The sequence below is a fragment of the Amphibalanus amphitrite genome, unplaced genomic scaffold (assembly GCF_019059575.1).
Source record: "Amphibalanus amphitrite isolate SeventyFive unplaced genomic scaffold, NRLGWU_Aamphi_draft 000040F_arrow, whole genome shotgun sequence".
Classification (NCBI taxonomy): Eukaryota; Metazoa; Arthropoda; class Thecostraca; order Balanomorpha; family Balanidae; genus Amphibalanus; species Amphibalanus amphitrite.
Genome location: NW_024881536.1, coordinates 586,648 through 610,815, shown reverse-complemented (window position 1 = coordinate 610,815; position 24,168 = coordinate 586,648). Strand labels below are relative to the sequence as shown.

The 24,168-nt window shown below is 50.4% G+C and overlaps 1 protein-coding gene across 2 annotated transcripts in view; it reads left to right on the top strand.

The window, feature by feature from the left end:
• LOC122374705 (hemocyte protein-glutamine gamma-glutamyltransferase-like) overlaps window positions 1-22,951 on the top strand; it is a 70,848-nt gene extending 47,897 nt beyond the window's left edge. For both annotated transcript variants that reach the window (XM_043353627.1, XM_043353635.1), the window contains 10 exons: window positions 1,100-1,280; window positions 2,835-2,950; window positions 3,414-3,552; window positions 4,856-5,024; window positions 5,437-5,524; window positions 5,800-5,976; window positions 6,354-6,480; window positions 8,309-8,469; window positions 9,810-9,949; window positions 21,247-22,951. In XM_043353627.1, the coding sequence (XP_043209562.1) occupies window positions 1,100-1,280; window positions 2,835-2,950; window positions 3,414-3,552; window positions 4,856-5,024; window positions 5,437-5,524; window positions 5,800-5,976; window positions 6,354-6,480; window positions 8,309-8,469; window positions 9,810-9,949; window positions 21,247-21,388 (1,440 nt within the window). In that variant the 3' untranslated portion in view covers window positions 21,389-22,951. The remainder of the gene's footprint in view (window positions 1-1,099; window positions 1,281-2,834; window positions 2,951-3,413; window positions 3,553-4,855; window positions 5,025-5,436; window positions 5,525-5,799; window positions 5,977-6,353; window positions 6,481-8,308; window positions 8,470-9,809; window positions 9,950-21,246) is intronic.
• The last annotated feature ends 1,217 nt before the right edge of the window (window positions 22,952-24,168 follow it).

Here is a 24,168-nt window from a genome sequence, read left to right as displayed (position 1 = left end):
ATTTTTACGGATTGCAATTAGGTATGCACGTTGGCATTGTAGCATTAGGTATTGTTCTTTTTTACAATTCAGACTTAACCAACACCCAAAGTGAACTTTTGCTGGCCTTAGAAGTTTCCACTTTGGAAACTTCTAAGTGGGCATGCCTACATCTTTGAATCTCCTAAGTGGATCGGGGCTGCGTCGAATGGCTTGAAACGTAGGTAGGTACCTACAAAAAAAAAATGAAATCCACAAAGACCAAATCAAAATGATCTACTGCACTGGTCTCCTGACAGGGCTTTAAATCCAATTTCAACACATAACTCCATGATTTTGCTATACATGTCCATTTGTCCCTCACGATTCATTGACGTTTCATGCATCGCTAAGAAGCCTAATGTAAATGCCGTAGATAGATTTAACTGCACAGTTCGCCTGTCACGAATAAATTCGATCACCGGCCTAGACCTGTTCAAATTGAAGTCATACTCGATGCCTGGTTCGACCATCTATAACTAACACTGGTCACAAACTGAAGCCGGTATCGGGCATGAAATGGTCAGAATGGCCGAAATGCCCAAAATTCAACAATCAATCAATCAATCAAGCAGCCGGTATCATGACATTGACTCATTCATTTCACATCACATTTTCGACCCCAGCCGGACTTCACAGCGCACCATCTGACTGGAGCCGATCTGTCTGATTAATCTGACAATGCTAATTCCTCATCACGACACCTGACTATCTGGCCTTAGCTTACCTAGACCCGATATTCCCAACCTAGTGCAACCCGAACCATGTGAGCCGGACCTCTTATAAGACCCTACGATAACTCGTGATCTGGCACCCTTAACTAATGTCATCTGACCCTGTCATTTTATGACCTGACCCCTGCAACCTGAAGTCACCTATCCCATATGATATGATAGCTTAACCCATGTGGCCTAATGTGCCCTGACCCAATATGACCTGATGTGACCAGACCTCTGTGCCCTGATATGACCTGGCCCGTGTGACCCGATGTGATCTAACCCCTATGACCTGCTGTAACCTAACCTGGCCTGACCCCTGGTCCCCTGTGACCTAATGTGACCTGACCTCTGTGCGTCCGCAGCTGCACTCGGAAAATGAGGGCGGCGGCGTGCTGGAGGCCCGCTGGAACGGCCAGTACGAGGGAGGAGTCTCGCCCTGGACCTGGACGGGCAGTGTGCGCATCCTGGAGCAGTTTCTGCGCAGCGGAGGCGCCACTGTCAAATACGGCCAGTGCTGGGTGTTTGCCGGACTGCTGACTACAGGTGAGGACAAAGGCGGCGGGGATCGACGATTTGGAAAGGTATTGCTGACAGTGCAATTACCAACCATATTGTATGTAGGTACCGTGTGACGACAGGTATATATAATCGCTATTCTATTGATGCCGAGATATGTGCGGTATGTAAGACGTTGTGATATTGCCCCGTGTAACATTCCGAATGTTTCTTTGGGAGAAATGAAGAGACATATCATTAATAATCGATTTCAATATTTCACCAATGATTTACCTGCCGATCACCGATTTTTTCTCATTTAAAATTGATATAAAAGACTTTCTGGACAAACATTTTCGTATGTAGTTATGAAAAAATGATCCATAAAATGGTTTATTAGACATCTGCGCCACTCAAAGTGTCACCCACCGTCTAGCGCCCAAAGAGGTCATCCAGTGATGGCCGCCAGAGTACCCCATCTGTGGCGCTGACCGCTGTATGTACAAACAGCGCCTCTGAGCCGACCAGCGGGTCGTTCCCACAGTAATGCTGGATAGGCTCTCTCAGTAACCCTTGAGGCTCCTCTCTGACGACTGACACTCGTCCCTGTCCAGTGTGCCGAGCTGTGGGTATTCCGTGTGGATACTCCTCTCCTCTCCTCTCCCTGACACCGTCCGTGTCTCTCTGTTACAGTGTGCCGAGCTGTGGGCATCCCGTGTGGATGCCCCTCCCCTCTCAGCTCTGACACCGTCCGTGTCTCTCTGTTCCAGTGTGTCGGGCTCTGGGCATCCCGTGTGGATGCTCCCCTCCTGCCCTCCACCCTCACTCTGACACCGTACCGTCCATGTCTCTCTGTTCATGTGTGCCGAGATCTGGGCATTCCGTGTGGATGCTCCTCCCCTCCCTCCCTCCCCTCTCAGCTCTGACACCGCCCCTCTCCACTGTGCCGAGCTGTGGGCATTCCGTGTGGATGCTCCTCTCCTCCCCTCTCCCTGACACCGTCCGTGTCTCTCTGTTCCAGTGTGCCGAGCTGTGGGCATTCCGTGTGGATACTCCTCCCCTCCCTCCCTCCCCTCTCAGCTCTGACACCGTCCGTGTCTCCATGTTACAGTGTGCCGGGCTCTTAGCATCCTGTGTGGATGCTCCCCTCCTGCCCTCCGCCCTCACTCGGACGCCTTCCGTGTCTCTCTGTTACAGTGTGCCGACCTCTGGGTATCCCGTGTGGATACTCCTTCCCTCTCAGCTCTGACACCGTCCGTGTCTCTCTGTTCCAGTGTGCCGGGCTCTGGGTATCCCGTGTCGGCCCGTCACCAGCTTCGTGTCGGCTCTGACACCGTCCGTGTCTCTCCGTTACAGTGTGCCGAGCTCTGGGCATCCCGTGTCGGCCCGTCACCAACTTCGTGTCGGCTCTGACACCGTCCGTGTCTCTCCGTTACAGTGTGCCGAGCTCTGGGCATCCCGTGTCGGCCCGTCACCAACTTCGTGTCGGCTCTGACACCGTCCGTGTCTCTCCGTTACAGTGTGCCGAGCTCTGGGCATCCCGTGTCGGCCCGTCACCAACTTCGTGTCGGCTCTGACACCGTCCGTGACTCTCTGTTACAGTGTGCCGGGCTCTGGGCATCCCGTGTCGGCCCGTCACCAACTTCGTCTCGGCCCACGACACCGACGGCACCCTCACCGTCGACAAGTTCTTCGACCTCTTCGGCACCGAGATCGAGGTCAGGGCGGCTGACGGAGAATCGAATATCTTGGGTAGGATTTTCGCTCACCGGTAATCAATATGCATTTTGATATAGCAACTATGTTTTACTTCGATCTCGCTATGTTTTATGGTATTTATTGTTGTTTTGTGAATACATCTTTTTAGAACCTCATGTGCTCAATGATGTAATTAGCTTATACAGTGGAAACGCAACACCTAATAACAGTGATAATTTAGTAAGAGCAGCAGCAAGCTTTCATGGTTCATTGTACAAATTTTTCTTGTAAGTTGTATGACCCAGTCATATGAAACTCCTTATTTGATAAACGACTGTATCGCCGACGATAACGGCATGGCACGCTGCCAAATAGCAGACGGGTTATATGGCCTTGAGCAGGCGTATCCTCTGCGGCGGGAACGTCGCACCACCCCTCTCCACCCCCCCCCCCACCGCTGACCGCCCCCCTCCCACTCCACAGCACGGTCCGAACGGCGACGCCAACGACTCGCTGTGGAACTTCCACGTGTGGAACGACGTGTGGATGTCTCGGCCGGACCTGCCGCAGGGCTACGGCGGCTGGCAGGCGGTGGACGCCACGCCGCAGCAGGAGAGCGAGAGTGAGTGGAGCGGGGAGGGAGAGAGAGGAAGAGGAAATGAGCGAGAGGGAGTAGAGCAGAGAGACGGGAGAGTGATTGCAGCGGGGAGAGGGGAGAGAGAGGGAGAGGAAGGAAGCGAGAAGGAGTGGAGCAGAGAGAGGGAGAGAGAGAGGGGGAGAGGGAGAGAGAGAGAGAGAGAGAGAGAGAGAGAGAGAGAGAGAGGAGAGAGAGAGAGAGAGAGAGAGAGAGAGAGAGAGAGAGAGAGAGAGAGAGAGAGAGAGAGAGAGAGAGAGAGAGAGAGAGAAAAGGAGAGAGAAAGCAGGAGCGAGAGGGAGTGGAGCATAGAGAAGGGAGAGAGAGGGAGGGCGAGAAAGAGAGAGAAAGAGAGAGGGAGAGAAAGAGAGTGAGAGAAAGAGAGAGCGGGAGCGAGATGGAGGGCGAGAGTGAGTGGAGCAGGGAGATGGAGAGAGGGAAGGAGAGGTGCTGAAAAGATATGTGTTTAATCTCGCCTCTCGCAATTTCTGCTTAGAACTTTCCACAATACATCAGCGACTTTATTTCGTTTTGGCAAATGCTTCCACTCGCTGCAATGTGTTTTATTAAAGCCGGTTTAAAATGGTCGAGTAGCGCCCTAATTGCGCCCATCCTTCACATGCACATGTCATGACCAAGCGAGCAGTGCGGCTGACACCGCAATTATGGGCTAACAGATTAGCAGGAAAAGGCTCCCCTGCCTTCAGTGTATGAGGGCTTTCATCATGACTCCAAGGTGGATATGATAAGTGCCTCAAACCAGAGCCGCCAAATGCGTACGGCGGGGCGGATACTAGTTATTTCCGTTTGTACGTGTTTCTTCTTCTTCTTTTTTGTCGATCATTGCGCACATGAGATTTATTTGGAAGCGGGGACGTGGTCTTCACTATATGCCCTGATCTTGACGTATTACCAGAAATAAACCGTCAAACCTTTCCAGCCCATGTTTATTCTCTGAAACGCGCAACCGATTTATTTATACTAATAAGTTAATCTGGTACGTAAATGTTATTTGATTAGATCGTGCAGCCCATTTCTTGACGTTGGGTCAGATTCACAAACTGACTTGACATATATCGAAAGATGGTCCCAGACAAGTGGCGTTTCGGATGTCCCGTAAGATGCAGTTTTGCATGTTGAATAACAACACTGGCGAGCTCCATGTTTGTACCTTATTTCCCCGGTTCTCACTGTCCCGGATAACAGATCCCACAGACACAGATCCCAGTGCAGTCTGTGTGAGTAGGTATGTTTGCATGTACCTCACCTTCCCGGTTCTTCCCTGTCCCAGATAAGTTCCAGTGCGGCCCGTGCTCGCTGGAGGCCATCCGGCGGGGCGAGGTCGGCTTCGGGTTCGACACGACGTTCCTGTTCTCTGAAGTGAACGCAGACCTGGTGCACTGGAGGGAGGACCCCGACAGCGACTGGGGATTCAGCAAGATGAAACGCGACCACTACCAGTGAGTGAGAGGGACACTAATAGTGAGTTAGAGGGGCACTACCAATGTGTGGGAGGGGCTCTACCAGTGAGTGAGAGCCGAGAGGGACACTAATGGTGAATGAGTGGGGCAGACGTAACCCTAGGGGACCCCGACAGCGGAGATTCAGCAAGATGAAACGCCACCGCTACCAGTGAGTGAGGTGAGAGTGAGGGGGGGGGGGCATTACTATGAATGGGGCGGACCTCCTCCAGTGCCAGTGCGCCGAGACCTTTACCACTGAGTCAGAGAGGTCACCACGAGTGATGCGTGTCTATTGCATGCAGCTGTTGTCTGGCCGCCACTAATCGAGTGCTGTGAAACCTGTTGTTTAGGCGCTATGTGAATGCCCGCTGTCTTTGTGCGTGTACTGACGCGATCCGCTGTCCCGTAGTGTCGGTCGGTCAGTGCTGACCAAACGCAGCGGACCCACCCACGACGATGACGACCAGGACATTGAGAACATCACGCACTTGTACAAGGTGAGGCGTCTGACTTCGGCACTGTGGCCGCGGAGCCGCAGTTAGAACGGTGTATTCCTTAGGCCTCGCTAGTTTTGACGTTTTACAGTTGAATGATAATGCAATTTAGACGTTGAATGCTACAGTCAGTTACCTTTGCGTTGTATCAGACGTCTATAGGTACTCGATTATTCCTTCATTTTTTATTTGATTTTTGCTTTCTTTATTATATTTATTTATTCGTAACTTCGTTACCCTGTTATCCCTGACCCGTGACCCGTGACCCCGCGCTGCAGAATCCCGAGGGCACCGCCGCCGAGCGGCTGGCCGTGTTCAACGCGGTGCGCGGCACTGCCGGCGCGCAGAAGTACTTTGACTACCCGGAGAGCGGCCAGGAGGACGTGACCTTCGAGCTGACCGACATCGACCAGGTCATGATCGGCCAGCCGTTCCACGTCGACGTCAGCATCGTGGTAAGAAGGCTGAGGCGCCCCAGGTAGCAGGGATGGGGTCATTGCATGGTAGCCGAGTCATTGCAGTGGTGCGGTTATTGCGGTTACCCGGTTACTGTGGTTGACGGTTACTACTGACGTTATGGCTAGAATTAACGAGCTATGGAGTTAAGTTATTATGGGTAACATGTCAGGCAAAATGTCGAGCTAAAATGTGTTTTGAGCGTGTAGTTTCTTTTCCCTGCAACACTATGAATAGTGAATACCACCTTCATATGTCATTTCCAGTCAGCACACTGGCTCTGAAATGGCGGCTTTCTTCTGTATTGTCTTCGAGCTACAATATAGGCTACAATATCCCAGTAAGTAGTGACAGTCCCTGTGTCTCTCTCCGTCAGAACAACGCTGAGGAGGAGCGTACCATCAAGGTATCGCTGCACGCCAACAGCATGTACTACACGGGCATCAAGGCCATGGACATCGTCACCGACCCAGTGCAGGAGTTTGTGCTTCAGCCCGGACACAGTGAGTGCAGTGCAAGGAGGGAAAGAGAGGGGCAGACCAGAGGGAGAGCGACAGAGACGGACGGACAGAGGATGAAGGCAGACGTGTGTTTAGTTGGCGAAGCCTTTGCATATAGAAGGTGAAGACTTTTGCCTAAGGCGGAAAGTGGTTTCTTTCCAAATATATTACTATACGACTTTTCTTATATGTACTTTTCCATAATACATATACGACTATGTAGATCGCGAGAATTGCGAATACCTATGTATATGTAACGTCCGACATTGATTTCGTTCGAATCCTCAGGCCTCCCATGGGCATGAAATGGTCTATTCGGCCGAAAAGCCCTAAATAGAAACAAAGACAAAGACAAGGCCTCCCACAGTCATATTAAAGGCCCAATGATGGGAACTGAAAAAGGGACGATAGATATTGTTCGGTACGTTAGAAAATTAACGTTAAATGTAGCTAGGAAAAAACTTGTACCGCACATCGAAGTTAATTTTCATCAAGATTCAAGATGGCACATGCCGATCAATTTCTTTGATCTTGACATGGAACCCGATTATACCCTCATAGTACACCTATTACCTAACCCGCATTCACGGTGTGTTTTTGCCTTTCAGCTTATATGCGGTAAAATTAGCATGAGATTTTGGTTTTCTTTAAAGGGACCCTCCCAGTTCCCACGTTCAAAAAAGTTTATGAATTGGCATGAAAGTGATGTCGCTCGGTTCAGAAAGAGCGAAAACGAATATCCACCAAATTTCACCGAAAAATATTCACCGGTTTTCAAGATATTAGACTTTTACTTTTGTTTACTTTTTGGGATCTCCGCTGTTCCTAGCGACTTTACTTGGAAGCAATAGTTTGGCAGCTGAAAGTGCGGCACTTGTTGCGCGCAAAGCAGCATATACCACCGCTTGCTACAAAACGTTTTAGTCAAACATTTAAAAATCGTTAGAAATCTGCGCTGACGTCACACATTCAGAGGGGTATTCATATGCATTAGCCCCTCTGAATCAAGATGCTGCAATTTTGAAATTCAATATTGCCGATTTAAGGCATTTCTCGATGTTGTGAGTGCCGAAACCGGTAATTGTGAGCCAGGAACCCCATTTTGGCTATCTCAACTCAAATCTAATGTTAAGGTGGGAGGGTCCCTTTAAAGGGAAGCACTTATGAAGACTGATAGTGGCAAAGATTATGAACAATGAGTTAAATGCTGCAAGGATTATTAAGTCTCGTAATTTTGATTGGCATGCGACGCATTGGAGCATAAGAAAATGCCCTGAAAAGTTAATTTTACGATGTTATTATTCAGTCACCGCCCGCCCCCGCCGGAGGCTCTGGGTCGTCGGAAGGGGGTCAGGGGTCACGCTCGACGCCCCGTGGCGCCGTGGGAGGTCACTGACCCCTGACCGGCCGCCGCCGCCAGGCAGGGCTGTCACTGCCGCGGCGTGACAAGACACTGCCTCTGAGGCGGCCGGTGACGGCTCGGGTGCGGTGCGAACCAGACCGCCACTAATGGGATCTGCAGTGGAAACTGACAACCGCGCTGTGAACTGCAGCGGAGACATTGCAAAAAGTGACTGAGGGGAACGAGCGAACTAGTGCGCCAAGTCATCCTAACGGAGCCACAAAGAAGGGAAAGTCGGGTTTCGGAGCTGGAATCGGTGGCTGTTGTCGAATATCGCATCTAAGTTGTTAATTAACCACTAATTGTCATCCCAACACACGATGGTGGTATATTCATGAGTGTGTTATATAGCGGAGGCAGAGCGCGCTAAACACTAACGACCTTTCCTTCGTTGACTCCCCTCTGATCTCTGTTTTCTCTGTTCTCCAGCCGAGAAGATGGTGGTCGAGATCACGCCGGAGCAGTACATGGACAAGCTGGTCGACTACTGCATGGTGAAGATCTACGCCATGGCTAGTGTCACGGAGACGCGCCAGGCCTGGAGCGAGGAGGACGATTTCGTCATCTCCAAACCCAAACTCAGCATCCAGGTGAGGCCGACCATGCTAAGAACCAGCAGCACCTAAATGCATCGACATCGTAAACATTAGCCCGCGCGATTTAGTTCCTCACTTCATTGTTCTCACCTTTGAATTGTTAACTAAACTAATCACCGCCCAAAGATCACCCCAAACTAGCCGATTATCGAGCGCTCGGTGGCGCGCTCGTCCCGACTGCCCCGCGCAGCCCGCACAAATTCCGGCTAGTGTACTTACAGTGTACTTACACACAGCGAGTGGGCGCGTGGGCGGCCAGAAATAATGCGATCTCCATGTCACGGGGCTCGCAGGGCGGGCGAATTTCCCGCGAGACTGACGTACGAGTCCTGCAGGCCATTAGGCCGGCCGCCGGCTGCCCAGAAACGCAGAGCCAATGCTCCACTTAGTTCGCGCCCCGTTTAACGCTATTACCATTCGCGAAACGAAGTATCGTCGAGGTCGAGACTTTCCGGCGTGAGCGCGAGTTATCGACATTGGAGTGGGTAAAATCGGGAGGTGCATTATCCACGCAATCCCTGCAATGGCTCGGAAATTAAAAAGCCTGTTTTCGATGGATGTTCAATTCAATTCCTAAATAATCCAAAAAGTTTAAAATGAATATGTCAGTGACTAGGGACAATGTTCGCTACAGGTTATAAATGACTTTCGTCTAATGATGTCGCTTCAATGACGCAAAATTATTGCTTTTTCCACGCGTTACGATAGGTAATAATTTTAGGTCTCTTATGGATTTTAGGCTTGGAACTGGCATTTGTTTTCCTCTGCGTAGGTATGTATCAGCGTCAATTGCACGCCAGTGGCACACGGCCCGCAAGCCACCCAAGCTTTACGGCAAATTATCAGTTTGAGTGCCTAACTGCCTACTATCTACCATGTCCGTTTCATTGTCCATGACACCATCTGACCCCATCTTTACCCCTAATGACACCACCCATATTTTTAATGAAGTCATCTGACCTCTATGTAGTGACGTCATCCTACCATCAGTGGCGTCACCCGTACCTTCAGTAACGTCACCCATGCCCTCAGTGACGTCACCTGTTTCCTCAATGACGTAACCCGTACCCTCATGAACGTTACGGCTTACTGTTTCCGGTACCGTCCCCGTGGGCTGTTGCTGTATCAGGAGGATGGGGCCGTGCGCGGCGGGCCAACGCCCGCAGTGTCGTCACTGCACTGGCCAGCAGTGTGGTTACTGCTGGTTCCGTGTGTTTTGGGCGAGCGGTGTCGTCACTGGCCAGCAGTGCGGTTACTGCTGGCTCCGTGTGTTTTGGGCGAGCGGTGTCGTCACTGGCCAGCAGTGTGGTTACTGCCGGTTGTTTCTGTTTCAGTTGGACGGGCCGTGCGTGGTGGGCCAGCAGTGTCTCGTCAATTTCTCGTTCGTCAACCCGCTGAGCGTGCCGCTGACGGACTGCATGTTCAGCTTCGAGGGCTCCGGCCTGATCCGACCCAGCGTCTCCAAGCTGCGGAGGTCAGTCGGGCAGGGCAATAGGCACGGGTATCAGGAATAAAGAAATATCATAAAAGACGTTCGAGGTCCCCATAATTTCCAGCTTTGCATGCTTCTCTGTGATTGGTTCTTCCAGTTCCGAACCGTTTTACGGAATCGGCCGGTGTATGGGATTTCAATAAGAGGGATGGCTGGGATGCATGCTCCCCTCGTATATTGTTTACGGCAGCGATCCACATATATCCGCCACCTGCTGCAGGTACTCCGGGTTCGCTCAGGGATGGCCGTTCCCGATGCCCCGCTTTGTGCTCTCTGAAGATGCGGTTGGTCCCTGGTGAGCGGATGGAGTCGATAAAGTTGCTGTTTGAAGCATACCAAAAGGAGCGCAGTAGCGTCAATTTGTGGGCTTAACACGTTTAAACGTATCGTATTTTTGCCACATCGACGACTAGTGGAACCGTTGAGGTTCGAGTTGAGGATAAGCTTACTATTTGTGAGTCAAACACCGGTAAATTTGCTGCACGGTTCTCTGAGATTTTTAAATGTTATCTTTTCTAAAGCTACGCTATCAGCAAAAAAAAAAACTATAGCAAGAAAAGAACGAAGAGTGACAAAATAAGTCAAAATTAAAACTTAACAGAGCTTTGGTATGCAAAGTAACAAACTTTCTGGTCCAGACCTGCACTGCCAAGAAATTGAACTTCGCTTGTTGATCTGCTGCTGCAGTCTGCAGCCTGTAGTTGTGTAACCATTCGGCGGTTTTGGAACTATGTATTTGACCCAATCACATAAATCGCCGTGATGGGATGCCGCCAGGGAGGCTGGTGCGTCCATGGGAACCCCTGGAGATCGGGTGGGGGACGGCGCTCGGTCCAGTATTGAGCGCTCACCAACGGGTTCTCAGCCTCGTGTTTGTTCCGGGCACACAGTACCGGGCAGCTCCGGCAGCTCCGTTACAGCTACTGGTCCGATGAGCCAAACAGGTATTTACGCTGTCTCTCGGATCGTGCCGCGAATATGACGCCGGAATTGAACGGGTCCATCTCATTCCGGGTAACTCGAATCAGGCTTGATTCTTTTACTGTGTTAGCATTAGGCGCTCTCCTTGCTGTGTCAATATGTTTGATTTTGTCAACACGTTATCAGTATGTCCTAAAAGCCTAAAAGCTTCAAGAAATAACAAGTTGATCAGAAAGCAATCTCAAAGTGCCGACAAACAGGCGCGATGAAGTAGCTGTTTCTATTTGCAATGTCTGGGCGTGGCGTATCCCATTGCAGCAGTCAGCGACCAGAGTTTGGGGCGGACGGCTGCGGCAGCGGCCGTTTTGACGGTGGAATACGAAACCAATCGGTAGCGCTGCGGAGACACAGTGCCGCATATCGGAACACGCAGCACAGATAGTCGCGCGCCGGGTCGAGCGCTATACAGGCGAACCCCGGCCGCTCCGCGGTTTTTTAGCATTTTGAGCGGGAAAAACTTCGGTGTGTTTGGAATCATGTGTTCTCAGTGTTCTACTACTTGCCCTGCATCTGCATTGAAGTCACCAGACCTGTGAGTGAACTGATCTGGATATTATTCATTGCTTAAAATTTTTGGTACCCGTCACCCGTGCTGCTGTCGTGAAGCCACCAGAAAATTCATCGTAGAGACGCAATCATTGTCAGTTGAAGATTGATGCATTTTTGAAAGACGCATCCAACGGTGTTATTTTTATGCGTCTATCTGCTCTCGCTTGCAAGAAAATCGCCAATATCTGCAGGACTATTTCCTTTCCGACGCGGATGCTTTCAACGACTTCTCCGCCCTCTGCCAACCGTCCTCGGTTGTCATGGCGACCAACCCCTACCGGGACCGGCCGGCGCCTGAGACGCCGGTAGCCGGCTAAACGAACAATGCCGGCCGACCCTTCCCCCCTGCCCCGGCGGCCCGCTCGGCGCGGCCGCCGCGCGGGCTGGCGCGCTCGGCGTGCGAGGGGACATGGGAGCAGCGGACAGCTGACTGCTTCCGGCACTGGGGCCCCGAACGGGTCTCGCCGTGTAGAGTGCCAAACACCGGCCAGCGACCACCGACGGGACGATCACACTGCTGAATCTGCCAGACGTGCATACGACCGGGCACATCTGATGGCGGTGCGTGACCGACTAAGCAACGACACCACTCGTGAAGTAGCCGAGACTATCCGGCGCAGTCTTCCCGCGTATCTCATCCGCTGTCTTAATCGATCACGCCCCCTCAGCCCTGCGGAAGCGGCATGTGGACCTCGCCCCGCATCGAGGACTCTCCAGTCCAGCCGGCCGACCGACCCGCCCAAATTGCTGATCGGCGCCCTAAATATTCAAAGTATCAAACCCAAACTTCAAGAGCTGACCTGCGAACTCGCTCGCCGCAACTACGACGTAATGGTGCTTTCCGAGACCTGGCTACGTCCGTCTACCCCGAAACGCCTCCTGGTCATTCCGGGCTACTCGCTCAGTCGTGTGGACCGCCCAGATGGCAGCGGATATGGCGGCGTAGCCATCATCACTAAAAACAGTTTGACGTCAATGACACTGAAGATCCCCGGCAGCGGGAGCTCCGAAAGCAAGCTGGAGTCGCAGTGGGCGCTGCTGAAGCTGGACAAGGGCCAACAGATAATCATCTGCTCCCTTTATCGGCCACCCCGACACTCTGAGGCTGCCCTGCTCGCCGACTTCACGGACCTCGAGGCCCAGCTGCAGCGGGTCCTCATCGATTACCCCAGAGTTCCGTTCGTTCTCTGCGGGGACCTCAACTGTGACCTATTGAAGGGGCCGAATTTCCGCGCGTCTCAACATCTGATCAGCTTCTTATCGAATTATTCTTTAGATCAACTAGTAACAAATCCAACTTTTACCTCCGGCTCTCTATTGGATGTATGTATTGTTAACAAACGCGAACTTGTGTGTGACACCAGCGTTAATTATTGTCACTTCAGTCCCCATAAAATCATCGACGTGATTGTCAATGTGCCGAAAGTGCGTCAAAAGCCCGCCGTTATCTCATCTCGCTCTTTTAAGCGCCTAGATCACCCTGCACTGTATCACGACTTACTCGATGTCGACTGGGATTATATCTTCTCTGCCGAAACTGTCAGTGACAAGTGGCATGCTTTCTTGTCGTTCTTCGTACCTGTTTTTGATGCCCATGCCCCAATCAAGCGTGTGTCTATCCGTAACCCGACCGCTCCTCCCGTCTCCGCCGCCACCCGTAACCTCATGTCTCAACGTCGCGCTGCGCTTCGCCATCTAGGCCGCAACTCGAGCGAATACAGAGACCTAAACCGCTCAGTCCGGGCGGCAGTGCGTCGAGACAGGCGAATAGAGATACGGAGGGAAATTGGGGAGCGGGGCCCCAACAAAGTTTGGCAGTGCATCAGGTCAGTGGTAGCCGCGAAGAAGGACGGCCCAGACGTCCAGCCCGATCTATCTGCCGATGATTTAAATTCATTTTTTGTATCTGTCGGTCCTCGTGTCGCTGACGAGATCCGAGCCCAAAACACTCCCACCGATTTGGATGTGCGTCTCACCCGTGTCGGCGCATGCAGTTTTCAACTTCGTGAGATAACACTGGGGGAGCTCGAGCGGATTATTTTCAGCATGCGTAACTCGAGTGCCTGCGGCTCCGATAACGTGTGTGTCCGCATGCTGAAATTCGGATTCCCCGCTATTGGTGGTGTCATCCTGCATATTATCAATACCTGCTTAATCCAATCTGACATCCCCGATTCATGGAAACATTCCATAGTTCACCCTCTGTTCAAGTCTGGTAACCCTTCAGACCCCGCAAACTTCCGACCCATTTCCCTAGTTCCTGTAATCATGAAAGTAGTTGAACGCATTGTCCATCAGCAGCTCTACGCCTACCTCTCCCATAATCACCTTCTGGCATCCTCCCAGCACGGCTTCCGCCCCCGGCACTCCACGGAAACCGCGTTGCTGTCTGTCACTGAACACATCCTGGCCGCCACTGATAGGGGGGATTTGTCAATGCTATGCCTTCTCGATCTCAGTAAATGTTTCGACGTGATTGACCACGATCTTCTGATGCAAAAACTGATGTTACACGGCATTGAAATTTCCTGGTTCGCCGCCTATCTACATGGACACACTCAGAGCGTGTCTTTGAAAGATGTATCCGGACGTAGAGTGCTGTCTAGGCCTCTTTCTAATGCCATGGGTGTCTTCCAGGGCTCTGCGTTAGGGCCGCTTCTTTTCACCATTTTCTCTAACAACTTATCGCTATACGCGGGCGACGCAAAAGTGTTTCAGTACACTGAAAAAAATTTTTACTCACTTTTCTGAGTAATGACTGAGTTGCCATTTTGTCCAATGGTAAAACTCACTCTAAATCCGCGTACTCAGGTAAAACTCAGGGCGGAACGCAGGTAAAACTCGGGCAAAACTCATTGCAAGTGAGTAGCATGTGAGTAACAAAGTGAGTTGCCATTTTGTCCGATGGTAAAACTCAGATAAAACTCAGTAAGTACTCATGCGTAACTCATGTCCTACTCAGACAACTCAGGCCAAACTCAGGTATTAGTAAGTCATTACTCATGAAAAACTAGGAAGTAACTCACATGTAACTCAGCTGGTACTAATGTATAACTCAGGTGGTAGTACGGCCATAACTCAGTTGGAACTCATCGGTTATTCAGTGAAAACTAGGGCTGTACTCAGGACGTACTCACGTCGATAACTCATACGATACTCGGGTGTTACTCAGGCGCCGCCTGAAACGGCTGATCGGATTCGTTTTATATTGGCTCAAGCCAATGTATAGGCTCGCCGCCCATGATAACAGCTGCCGCATCAGCATTATGCAATATGCATGCATGATGCTCATACAACAGCCACTACCAGGCAGCTAGTCTATATATTGGGATTGGCCAATATATAACGAATCATTGCCCAAAACCAGCATACATATCTGTATTATACCATGCCCGACCAACGTCTAGTCTTGCACTATTCGCCCCAGCCCTTACAAGAAATACATGTTTGTAGAAACGGTCGCATTGCGCTGTATTTCAATTCTGACACACGCCAAACTGCGTCGGGGGGGGGGGGGGGATCAACTCCACGTCAGCTCAGCTTCACTCTTTTGCCAGCTTCTCGACCTCAGTCTTCGCGCCTACAGGTGGCTGGCGCTCAGCATTGAATGGTGTGTGGAGCACATGGATACACACAAACCACAGCGTGTTTCGCACTTTGTGCGCCGTTTGTTGACTGAGCACAAAGTGCGCCGTCGCCCACAGCAAAAGACTCCCTTCCAAACCATGGATCCCCACAAGACTTCCGTTCGCTCCACGATGAGGCGGCACCGTTCGTTTTCTTCAGACTTGTTATGATAGGGGTGATCCAAATTTTCGTCACCCGTGTACGCCACCACTGACGCCTTCTCCGCCAAGATGCAGAGGAGGCTCAATGGGCCGTTCCCTGAAAACACAATAAAAAATCAGATTTTCTTTTGCCAGTAAGAGAAACGGAAGTTATAGGGCATGCAAGGTGATTGAAATATCAAAAGTTATCAAGTTACCTCAGCTCAAAATTAATGTTAAACCGCGCCGTGCTGGTGCTCTGAGTTTACCGTGATGTACTGAGGGGAGGGGGTCGTCTTCACGTCCCCTCTTCTAACTCGGCTGTTGGGGTTGGGCCACGTAGCGACACGCCGTAAGCGGCTTTCGAAAAAGCATTAAAGATATTTAAGGAAATACTTGGGTAATTTTAAGGTCAAGTCAAGTGCCAGGTCACCAGAGGTCAGGAAAGGCCAAATTTTGCTTATTTCAATATTTTCGAAAAACTGGTGCTTAACTCGGAACCAAAAGAGCTGCCCGCGGAAAAATGCAGTCAAAAGCCCTTTCGACTTTTTTCTTGCTGGCGTTTGATCTCAGATTTGACCTCAGGTCAACAATTAAGCCTCCAGAGAGCAAAAACTCTAAAAAGCCGTTTTTACCAAAATGTTTTCTGTAATACTTTCCACTCAAGAGTCACGACATTTATTTTGCCGTTAGCATAGTGTTCTTCTCGTCGGGACGAATGAACTATAATTAGACCTTGAAAGGCCATATTTAAAACTTGACCTTAGGTTGACCTGACCAGGTCATGTTGCATATCAGTCGATCCAAACCGTCAAGCTGAACACATATGAGGTGTTTTATTGCACTAGCAAACATATTTTATACATGCCGTAAGGTTGATACTTGAGACATGGTGATGGGACAGTATCAAAAACGCTATACAATGAAATCCGTTCGATATTTTTTTGACATTTTACCTCAAACTGGTGTGAAATCGAGCGGTGAATTCCCTGAGCGAAAATGACAAAAATATCGAACGGTTTCCATGGCACGTTGCGAACGGTGCGATCGTCAGCGACCATTGAAATTTTTCCGATGTTAAGTCATTTGACGTGACCTGACCTTGAACGACCTGGGTCTAAAATTTCTTCATATGCAGAAACAAATGTATGAGCAGGTGTGCCGAAAATGGTGGCGCTGCGCGCCGCCGTTCTTAGATATTCGCGAAAAACCTGAGGGGGCGGGGTGGGGGGGGGGGGGGGGCGTAAAACGCCACCCAGCACAGCGCGGGTGAAGGTCGGATGGTCACCTTAACATTCGGGTTTTAGTCTCGCAAAACACTTCCATGGGCGTCCAATATTAAAATCAGCTTGAAACAATCACATAAAATGTGTTATACTTAACAGTAATGGAAATAAGTATGTCACGTCCAAACGCGTCTCGCCGCGGTATCTAATAATCTAATATGTAAGGAAGGTTGAAAATGCTCGCTGAAATCGAATAGTGTGCGAAAATATGTGTGTAGGCATTAAAAAAAAAACAGTCGGAAAAAATAATAACAGTGGAAAAATAATAAGCACAAACGAGACAAAAGAATCTTAAACGGTTCAGCGAGCGGAATTAAGACCATGGGCTCCACCACCGGGGGGGGGGGAAGGGTACGGGGGACGTGTCCCCCAATATTTTACATTTTTAACATTGTGCCTATGGATGCTGCATGGAAAGAATCGACTTCAAACAACCTTCGCCCCCCCCCCCAAAAAAAAACATCGGGTCGTGACGGAGTTCTTGTTTAAAGAAGTAAAAAGGGTCAAATGAACGTTCTTTTAGGATAAGGACAACATTATCCCACAAACATGTTTTTTTCTAACCCTCGCATGTGTAGGGGGGGGGTCGGATTGACCCCCCTTTCCCCATGGTTTTTCGCGAATAACTCGCGTAAAAAGCGGCTGATCGCGACGAAACTTTCAGTACCATCGCATTGATCAATTTTACACCTACCCTGAAACTTTCATGACCCTGACCCAAATGACCTTTGACCTGTGACCTCTTTTCCGAGACCATGTTTGGCCGGAATCGCGATTCGGCGTACGTCGGCTCGCATTAGCCGCGCGTTTGCAAGCTTTTCGTGGTTTCAAACGTTCAAACATGTGATTTGATGTTGCTCCCATGCATTAGGGTGGGTGTCAAGGTCACCTGAAGGTCAGGTCAGGTCATTGACCTTTGGTGACCTCGGGTGACCTCGGTTCACTTTTTCGAGTTTTACATGTTTCTAGGCTAGTTTTTGGAGCTGAATTCGAATTTAACAACCATTTGAACACTTACGAAGTAGTTTTGGTGCCTTCGTAACATGTTACGAAGCTGTCAGAGGCGGTTGACACGTACTACGAATACCCGTCACGACGCCTACTGATTGACCTGACCTGACCTGACCCGACCTGGTCTAAATGCTTAAAGACATCATCTGTGATCAAAACTAACACGATATTCGTGATCAGTACCCCGAAAAACCCCTTAGCAGCCACACTTTACGACTTTCTAATAGGTCCCGATTTTCCCGACTTTGGGTCATTGACCTGACCTGGAAGGTCAACCAATGACCTAGGACCTTAAAATTGGGTATCATCGGCTTCCTCTCGTCACGGGCAACACGCTCGTTTTTTTCCGCGAAGCTCTAGCTCGATCAGGGGCCAAACGGCAAGGGTTAAATTTAACCGACCAAATCGGTTAAATCCAACCGACCCCCCCCCCCCCCCTACACATTAGAAGCTGGAAAACGCCGCACACATGCAAGGGTTAAATTTAAATATAGCATAACTCACCTCTTCTTTTTCGAACTATGCCGGGTAGGTATCCCTCAGTTTCTCGATCGATCTGCTCCGCCGTTCACGGTTGGCACCGACCTCCTGACGCCGGCGGGGAATGTCTGCTGGTCCATCAGTTCACCTCCCTGTTCTCCGCGGCGCATGCGATTGATAAAGGCTTCATCGACAATCACCGAGCTCTTCACAGATAACTTACCGGTCCCATCCTTCGCTGCACGCCTTCCCCGCTCCTGCACTCTCCCGCACAATTTCACAATAGCCTCAACAATTCAACGTGAACTACGCGAGTCACCGCAACGGACTGAAGCGCGCGTCGCGGTTTTCGAACGCAACGGCTATAATACTCATCACGCGAACTCACGCATCACGCAGGAAACTCACCCTGCCGCGCATGCGCGCATCTTCAAGCCGGGGGTACCTCACGCACAACTGCACGTGAATTCGCGAGAACTCATGCATTGCGCAGGAAACTAGATTTGCCCAAGCAAAACTCATTTCCGACTCAGTTCGAATTCACGAAACTAAGCACTCAGAACTCACGCATAACGAAGTCACCCTGGTGATGTGAGTTAGATCAGCCAATAAGTGAGCACCACTATCGTATTCACTGAGTTTCTTCATGAGTTATTACTGAGTAATGCCTGGCCTGAGTAAAAAATTTTTTCAGTGTATGCCGATGACACTCAAGTATTGGTTAGCGGTCCAGCTCGGGACCTCGAAGTTCTCATCTCGCGCATGGAGGACTCGCTCGCGTCTCTCAACGACTGGTTTTGCGCTAACGCCCTCAAAGTGAACGCAAGTAAAACACAGCTTATTGTATTTGGCACTCGTCAAAATCTTCGTAAATTACCAGACTTTAGAGTACCATTCCGCAACGCAGCGTTGCAACCGTGCGCACAAGTCGGGAACCTTGGCGTCACTTTTGACAGCACTATGTCATGGGACGCACACGTCTCTGAACTCTGCCGCCGGTGTACGGGACTGTTGATTGGTCTTTCACATGCGCGCCACTGTCTCCCAGATGGCATCATTCGAACGCTCGTGACGGCACTCGTTGTATCGCGTATCCAGTACTGCCTTTCAGTTTATGGTAATGGGTCCCAAAAAAATTTCGATCGACTCCAAAAAATTCTTAACTTCGCCGCTAGAGTTATTTTCGGCCGCCGTAAATTTGACCATGTCTCCGACCTGCGAACAAAACTCGGGTGGTTGTCCCCGCGCGGTATGTCCGATTTCCACACCCTTGTCATCGCACACAAGGTCATACAGCGCCGTGAACCTGAGCAACTAGCAGCCCTGTTCGTCGCTAATAGCGCTATCCGCGAGAGACCATCCAGACAAGATCACTTCTTCCATCTTCCCCGTCCACGGCTGGAAACGGGCAAGCGGCGGTTTGGCTATCGAGCTGCAGCTCTGCTGAACAGCCTGCCACCTCACCTGTCGCAGCTGCCTCCCGCCCGCTTCGCCCGCGCTGTTAAAGCCGCAATCGTGGACGATGAATCAGCACATCGTCGCTGACCAATAGGATAGGGGTGGGTAAAAGCGATGAGGCTGTCCTGAGAGTGTTTTGTCCTAGTTTTGACGTGAGTGAATGTGCAACTGTTTTGAATGATTAGATTAGCAACCGCGGATACGGATTCTGAGCAGTAATCGCCACGCACTTTGTATGTGGATCGCTCTTAAATGTAAATAATAAAAAAAAAAATAATAAATAAGATAGGGTCACGGCTTCATAGACCGGGACACAACGGCAAAAACAAACGTCCAGCGGCACAAACCTTTTCTCGGAACCCGGTAAATAACAGGACTTATCAGAGTAGTACCGAACCAGGGAGTAATCAAAGCATAGGCTGGAGCCATGCAACACAGACCAGAACCATAGGCGGCGGAACGACGGGGAGGGCACCGGGGCACCGTGCCCTCCTTTGATTTTGGCTTTTTAACATTAGCCCTAATGGCGTTGCATGGAAAGAATGGGACCAAAAGTCGGCAGTGCCCCCCTTAATTGAAGGTGTTCCGCCGCTACTGGCTCAAAATAAGTAAAGACGCCGCTCAATGATCCGATTTAAAAGCTGGAAATAAAGACCGTTCACTGATAAAAATTGGCGGGACGCGTTCCGGGACAGGTCTCATATTTGACCAGGCTCCCCTGCTTGGGACTGACGGTCACTCTATACCGCTATAGGTACTCAGACAATCGGAGACGGAGATGCCGGCATACCTATAGGAGCACGCCCCTGCGTGTTAACTGGACCGTCTGAGTGGCTATGGTGACCTGTGTGCCACCTATACATCCCAACGGGATGGACTCAGCCCCTGAAACGCATCAGCCATGGAGCGGATCAGCCCAATGTCTTCGCTATTATCCCTGTCCTCCCATCTCATGGCCCTGAAACAAGTTTCTATAGACCGGAAGGTCTAACCCTTCAAAACAAGTGTGAGCAACCAGATCAAAGCAAAAAGGCAATAAACATCATATGCCCTGAAACGATTTTAAATGCATCCGTGCGGCTAGAGTTAGAAAATAGAATAATGAAAAAAACTGCAACATGAAGCATCTAAATAAAGATAATCGTTCGCAACAGTTCCTCTTTTCAATGAAGTGGGAAATTGTCAACCAAAATGGGTGAGTTTTCCATAACTTAGAATATCATCTTTAGTCGAAGTGGAAAGGTGACAGGGGAGAGCACTTGAACATATCCCCCTACCTTATCCCAGGTGAACCGCGTTTTAAGTGGATAGCGGAAGGCCGTCTTATTCTCCGTCGAAGCTCATGTTTGACCCGCCTTCTGAACTGGCACTTGCCTCCCCCGTGTGGGCTGACCGGTGTTGTCTAAGGTGACCTGTCCTCTCCGTGATCCCTGCCGTCTGAACTGACCAGTGACCAGTGACCTACTGCTTCAAGTGATCGGCTGTCGTTCGGAACTGACCGATCGTCTGAAGTCTGAATTGATCCCTTCTCGCGTCTTATACTCGATGTCTGACCTGACCTGACGCGTCTTATACTCGATGCGTCTGACCTAACGTCTGACCGGCCGACCGTCTGACCCACCCTCTGACCCGACCGGCCGCCTAGCCCACCCTCCCACCTGACCTGACCTGGCGTCTGACCCGCCCTCTGACCTGACCTGGCGTCTGACCCGCCCTCTGACCTGACCTGCCGGCGGTCTGTCCCCAGCACCGTGCAGCCCGGCGCGACGTTCACCCATGCGGAATCGTTTGTTCCGCGCGTGTCGGGTGAGAAGACGATCGTGGCCAGCTTCCAGTGCCGCCAGCTATTCGACATCGAGGGCAGCAAGACGCTCACCGTCTCCGGCTGAGCGGCCTGACGTCACCGGGTCCCCGGGCGTGACGTCACCGGGTCCCCGGGCCGGCCGCGAAACTCCGCGGGGAGCAGCGCCCGGACTGAAGCCACTAACGGCGATGACAATAAACGGACGGCCGAATATCGAGAGCTCGCTTCTTGCCGATACAGCACTTTTAGTTAAGCCCCAACCACGGAATGGCTGCTTTTATCCAAATTCAACCGGTAGAGTCAAATAGCAAGACTGTAGAATTAGTTACATAGTTGTCGGCTTGCAAAAGCTGCTATTCGGGGTGGTAAACTGTGACAGCGTATCTGACGTGCGAGGCAGTATAAGTTGCTACTAACTTGCCAACCAGCAGCGTGTAATGTGACGTGCAAGTGTTAAGCGCGGGGTAAAGTTGAGAAGTTACAGTCGCTTTTGCGGTGTATCGCATGCGTTCAATGTTTGTAGTTTCGGGGCAGCCATATTGCAAGTAGTTATGATGAGATGCCCGCTGCTCCCCAATCCGTAAGACAGTGTGCTGGTTGCGTGTGATCTGTAGCTGCATGCTGAGAGAGATGTGAGGGATGACATTTCGGGGACTCTTGTCATTACAATGCGGCGCCACACTGACCGAGCGTTATTTGATGTGCGTATCTTTGGCGTAAATGAGGTAAAGTGGCACTGCACTCGCTGCCTTGGTACGCATCCGATGCGCGCACACCAGCCGCTAACACTCGCACGTGAATGTTCGCTTCTGGATGTTCCCGGCCGAGGTCGCACAATGTGTTTTGATAGAGTACGCCCATGTATGTGCGGATATGACTTCAATGATTTTGACCGGGATTCCTTAAATGAGCATGGCTGTTATCGAACTGAATTCCGAAATATCTTTATAACATATCATGGACGTAGGACCCTCACGAAAAGTGTGGGGGCAGGCAGCGAAACATCAATGTCACTTTGTGGGAGCCCCATTAGGCCATTACCCATATGAAGAAATTATTTGCAGTTTTGTGCTCATCTTGCCTTTCTCAACCATTTTCTGCTCTTAGCTTTGTATTCAAATCAAAAATAAAGATTTTTACTTTAAAGAATGTCTGAAATGGGGGTCACCCCCCCCCCCCCCCGTTCTACGCCCATGTAACATTTGGCTCCGTAGAAAGTTTGCGAAGCCTCAAGCTTGCATCGAAGCCGCATGAATGTGTGATTAACATGTTGAAACAGAGACTGATGGATCATTGGATGTAGCGCAATGTGGTCGTGTGGTGATAATGCATTTTGTATGCCTTGTGATGATTAGCCCTAGATTGGCTGAGTAAGTTAGAGGAGCGCAGTGTCTTTCATGTGTGCGTTCAATGTGTCCTGACTGAGCAGTGTGAGATACGATTTCTGCTGGGCGTTTAGTAGCTCGCTGCGTGCAGCCGATTTACTTTTTATCGGGCTTTTTTGGCATCGACGCAACAAATAATAGTTTTGTAGCATTTTTCTTTCAACTTTTGTTGATATTTTTTCTGGTATGCATGTGCTAATACATAATACGCTAAAAACTGTTTATGCCATTCGAACGCAATAAATAAAGTGCCTTGCAGCCTTCAAACTTTTTCATTTCTGATATGGATCACCCAGGAGCCACGCCTACGATAACCCGCGCCGGGCCGGTGCTCCGAGATTCCCGCGGGCCGGGGGTGTCTGAACACCCCCCCCCTCTTCTAACTCGGCTCCTGGGCCACGTAGCGACACGCGGTAAGCGGCAATCGAAAGAACGTCCAAAATAAGGGCGAAAACACAAGTCATTTTTTGAGTCAGGTCAAAGGTCAGATCACCAGAGGTCACCAAAGGTAAAATGTTGACTATTTCAACATTTTGGAAACTGCCGCCACGTTAATCTCGGGAACCGATAGAGCTACAGCACCGCGGAAAAGCGCATTCGATAGTTCCACAGCCTTGGATTGGATGATGTGGCCTAGGAGCCGAGTTAGAAGGGGGGTGTTCATTCAAACACCCCCCCCCCCCCCTCCCCCGGAAGGGCGTGGAAATCCAGTACCTACCCCCAGCGGGGCGCGGGTTAACGTGCGCACTTAGCCGCGCACAGCCGGTCAAGGGCGGCAGTATCAGCCGGTCCCCTACTGACTTCGCCTGGCTACGGCTTGCCACCAACCGCAACCATATCTGTCAGGATACCCATAAATGTCAAGCGCCCGTCGCGCTTCGAACCCGGACTATTATAATCGGGAACGCGTGCTCTCACCACGCGGAGTCCAACAGTGCTCTGCCGACTGAGCTACGGGACCCAATAGGACCGGCATATATACTGATACCTATGTATGGATCCGAGTGTGAATGGATATCTCAGCGGATCTCGAAGCAAGCGAAGCAAATGCTGACCTCAATAAGCAGCTGCTTAACGTTCCCTGTTGTCAAGTCAATAAGAACAGCCAGATTTTCCTTTCTGTTGGCCCGCAGAAAACGATATTTACGTTTACTCATATCTGAGGTAAAATCTGAGGAGCATGAAGCCAAGATTCCATGAAGCAAAGTAAGAGTATTTTCGTAATTTGGTAGTAATCTCTCCGCTACCATATTTTTTCATATCCTGCGCATCTGTGACAAACCGGACAAGCATAAAGTGAATAAAACAATAAAAAAGTATTCTGCCTGTGAATTGTAAGGTCAAAAGCTGTGTTATTGTCATCAATTTATTATTGATCAAGTGCCCTCACATGTATCCATCAGAACATTGATTGTTCTGTTTCAAGCTTTGTTGTTTCTTTCATTGGTCTGGTCTTAAAATTCAATAATTCTTATTCATT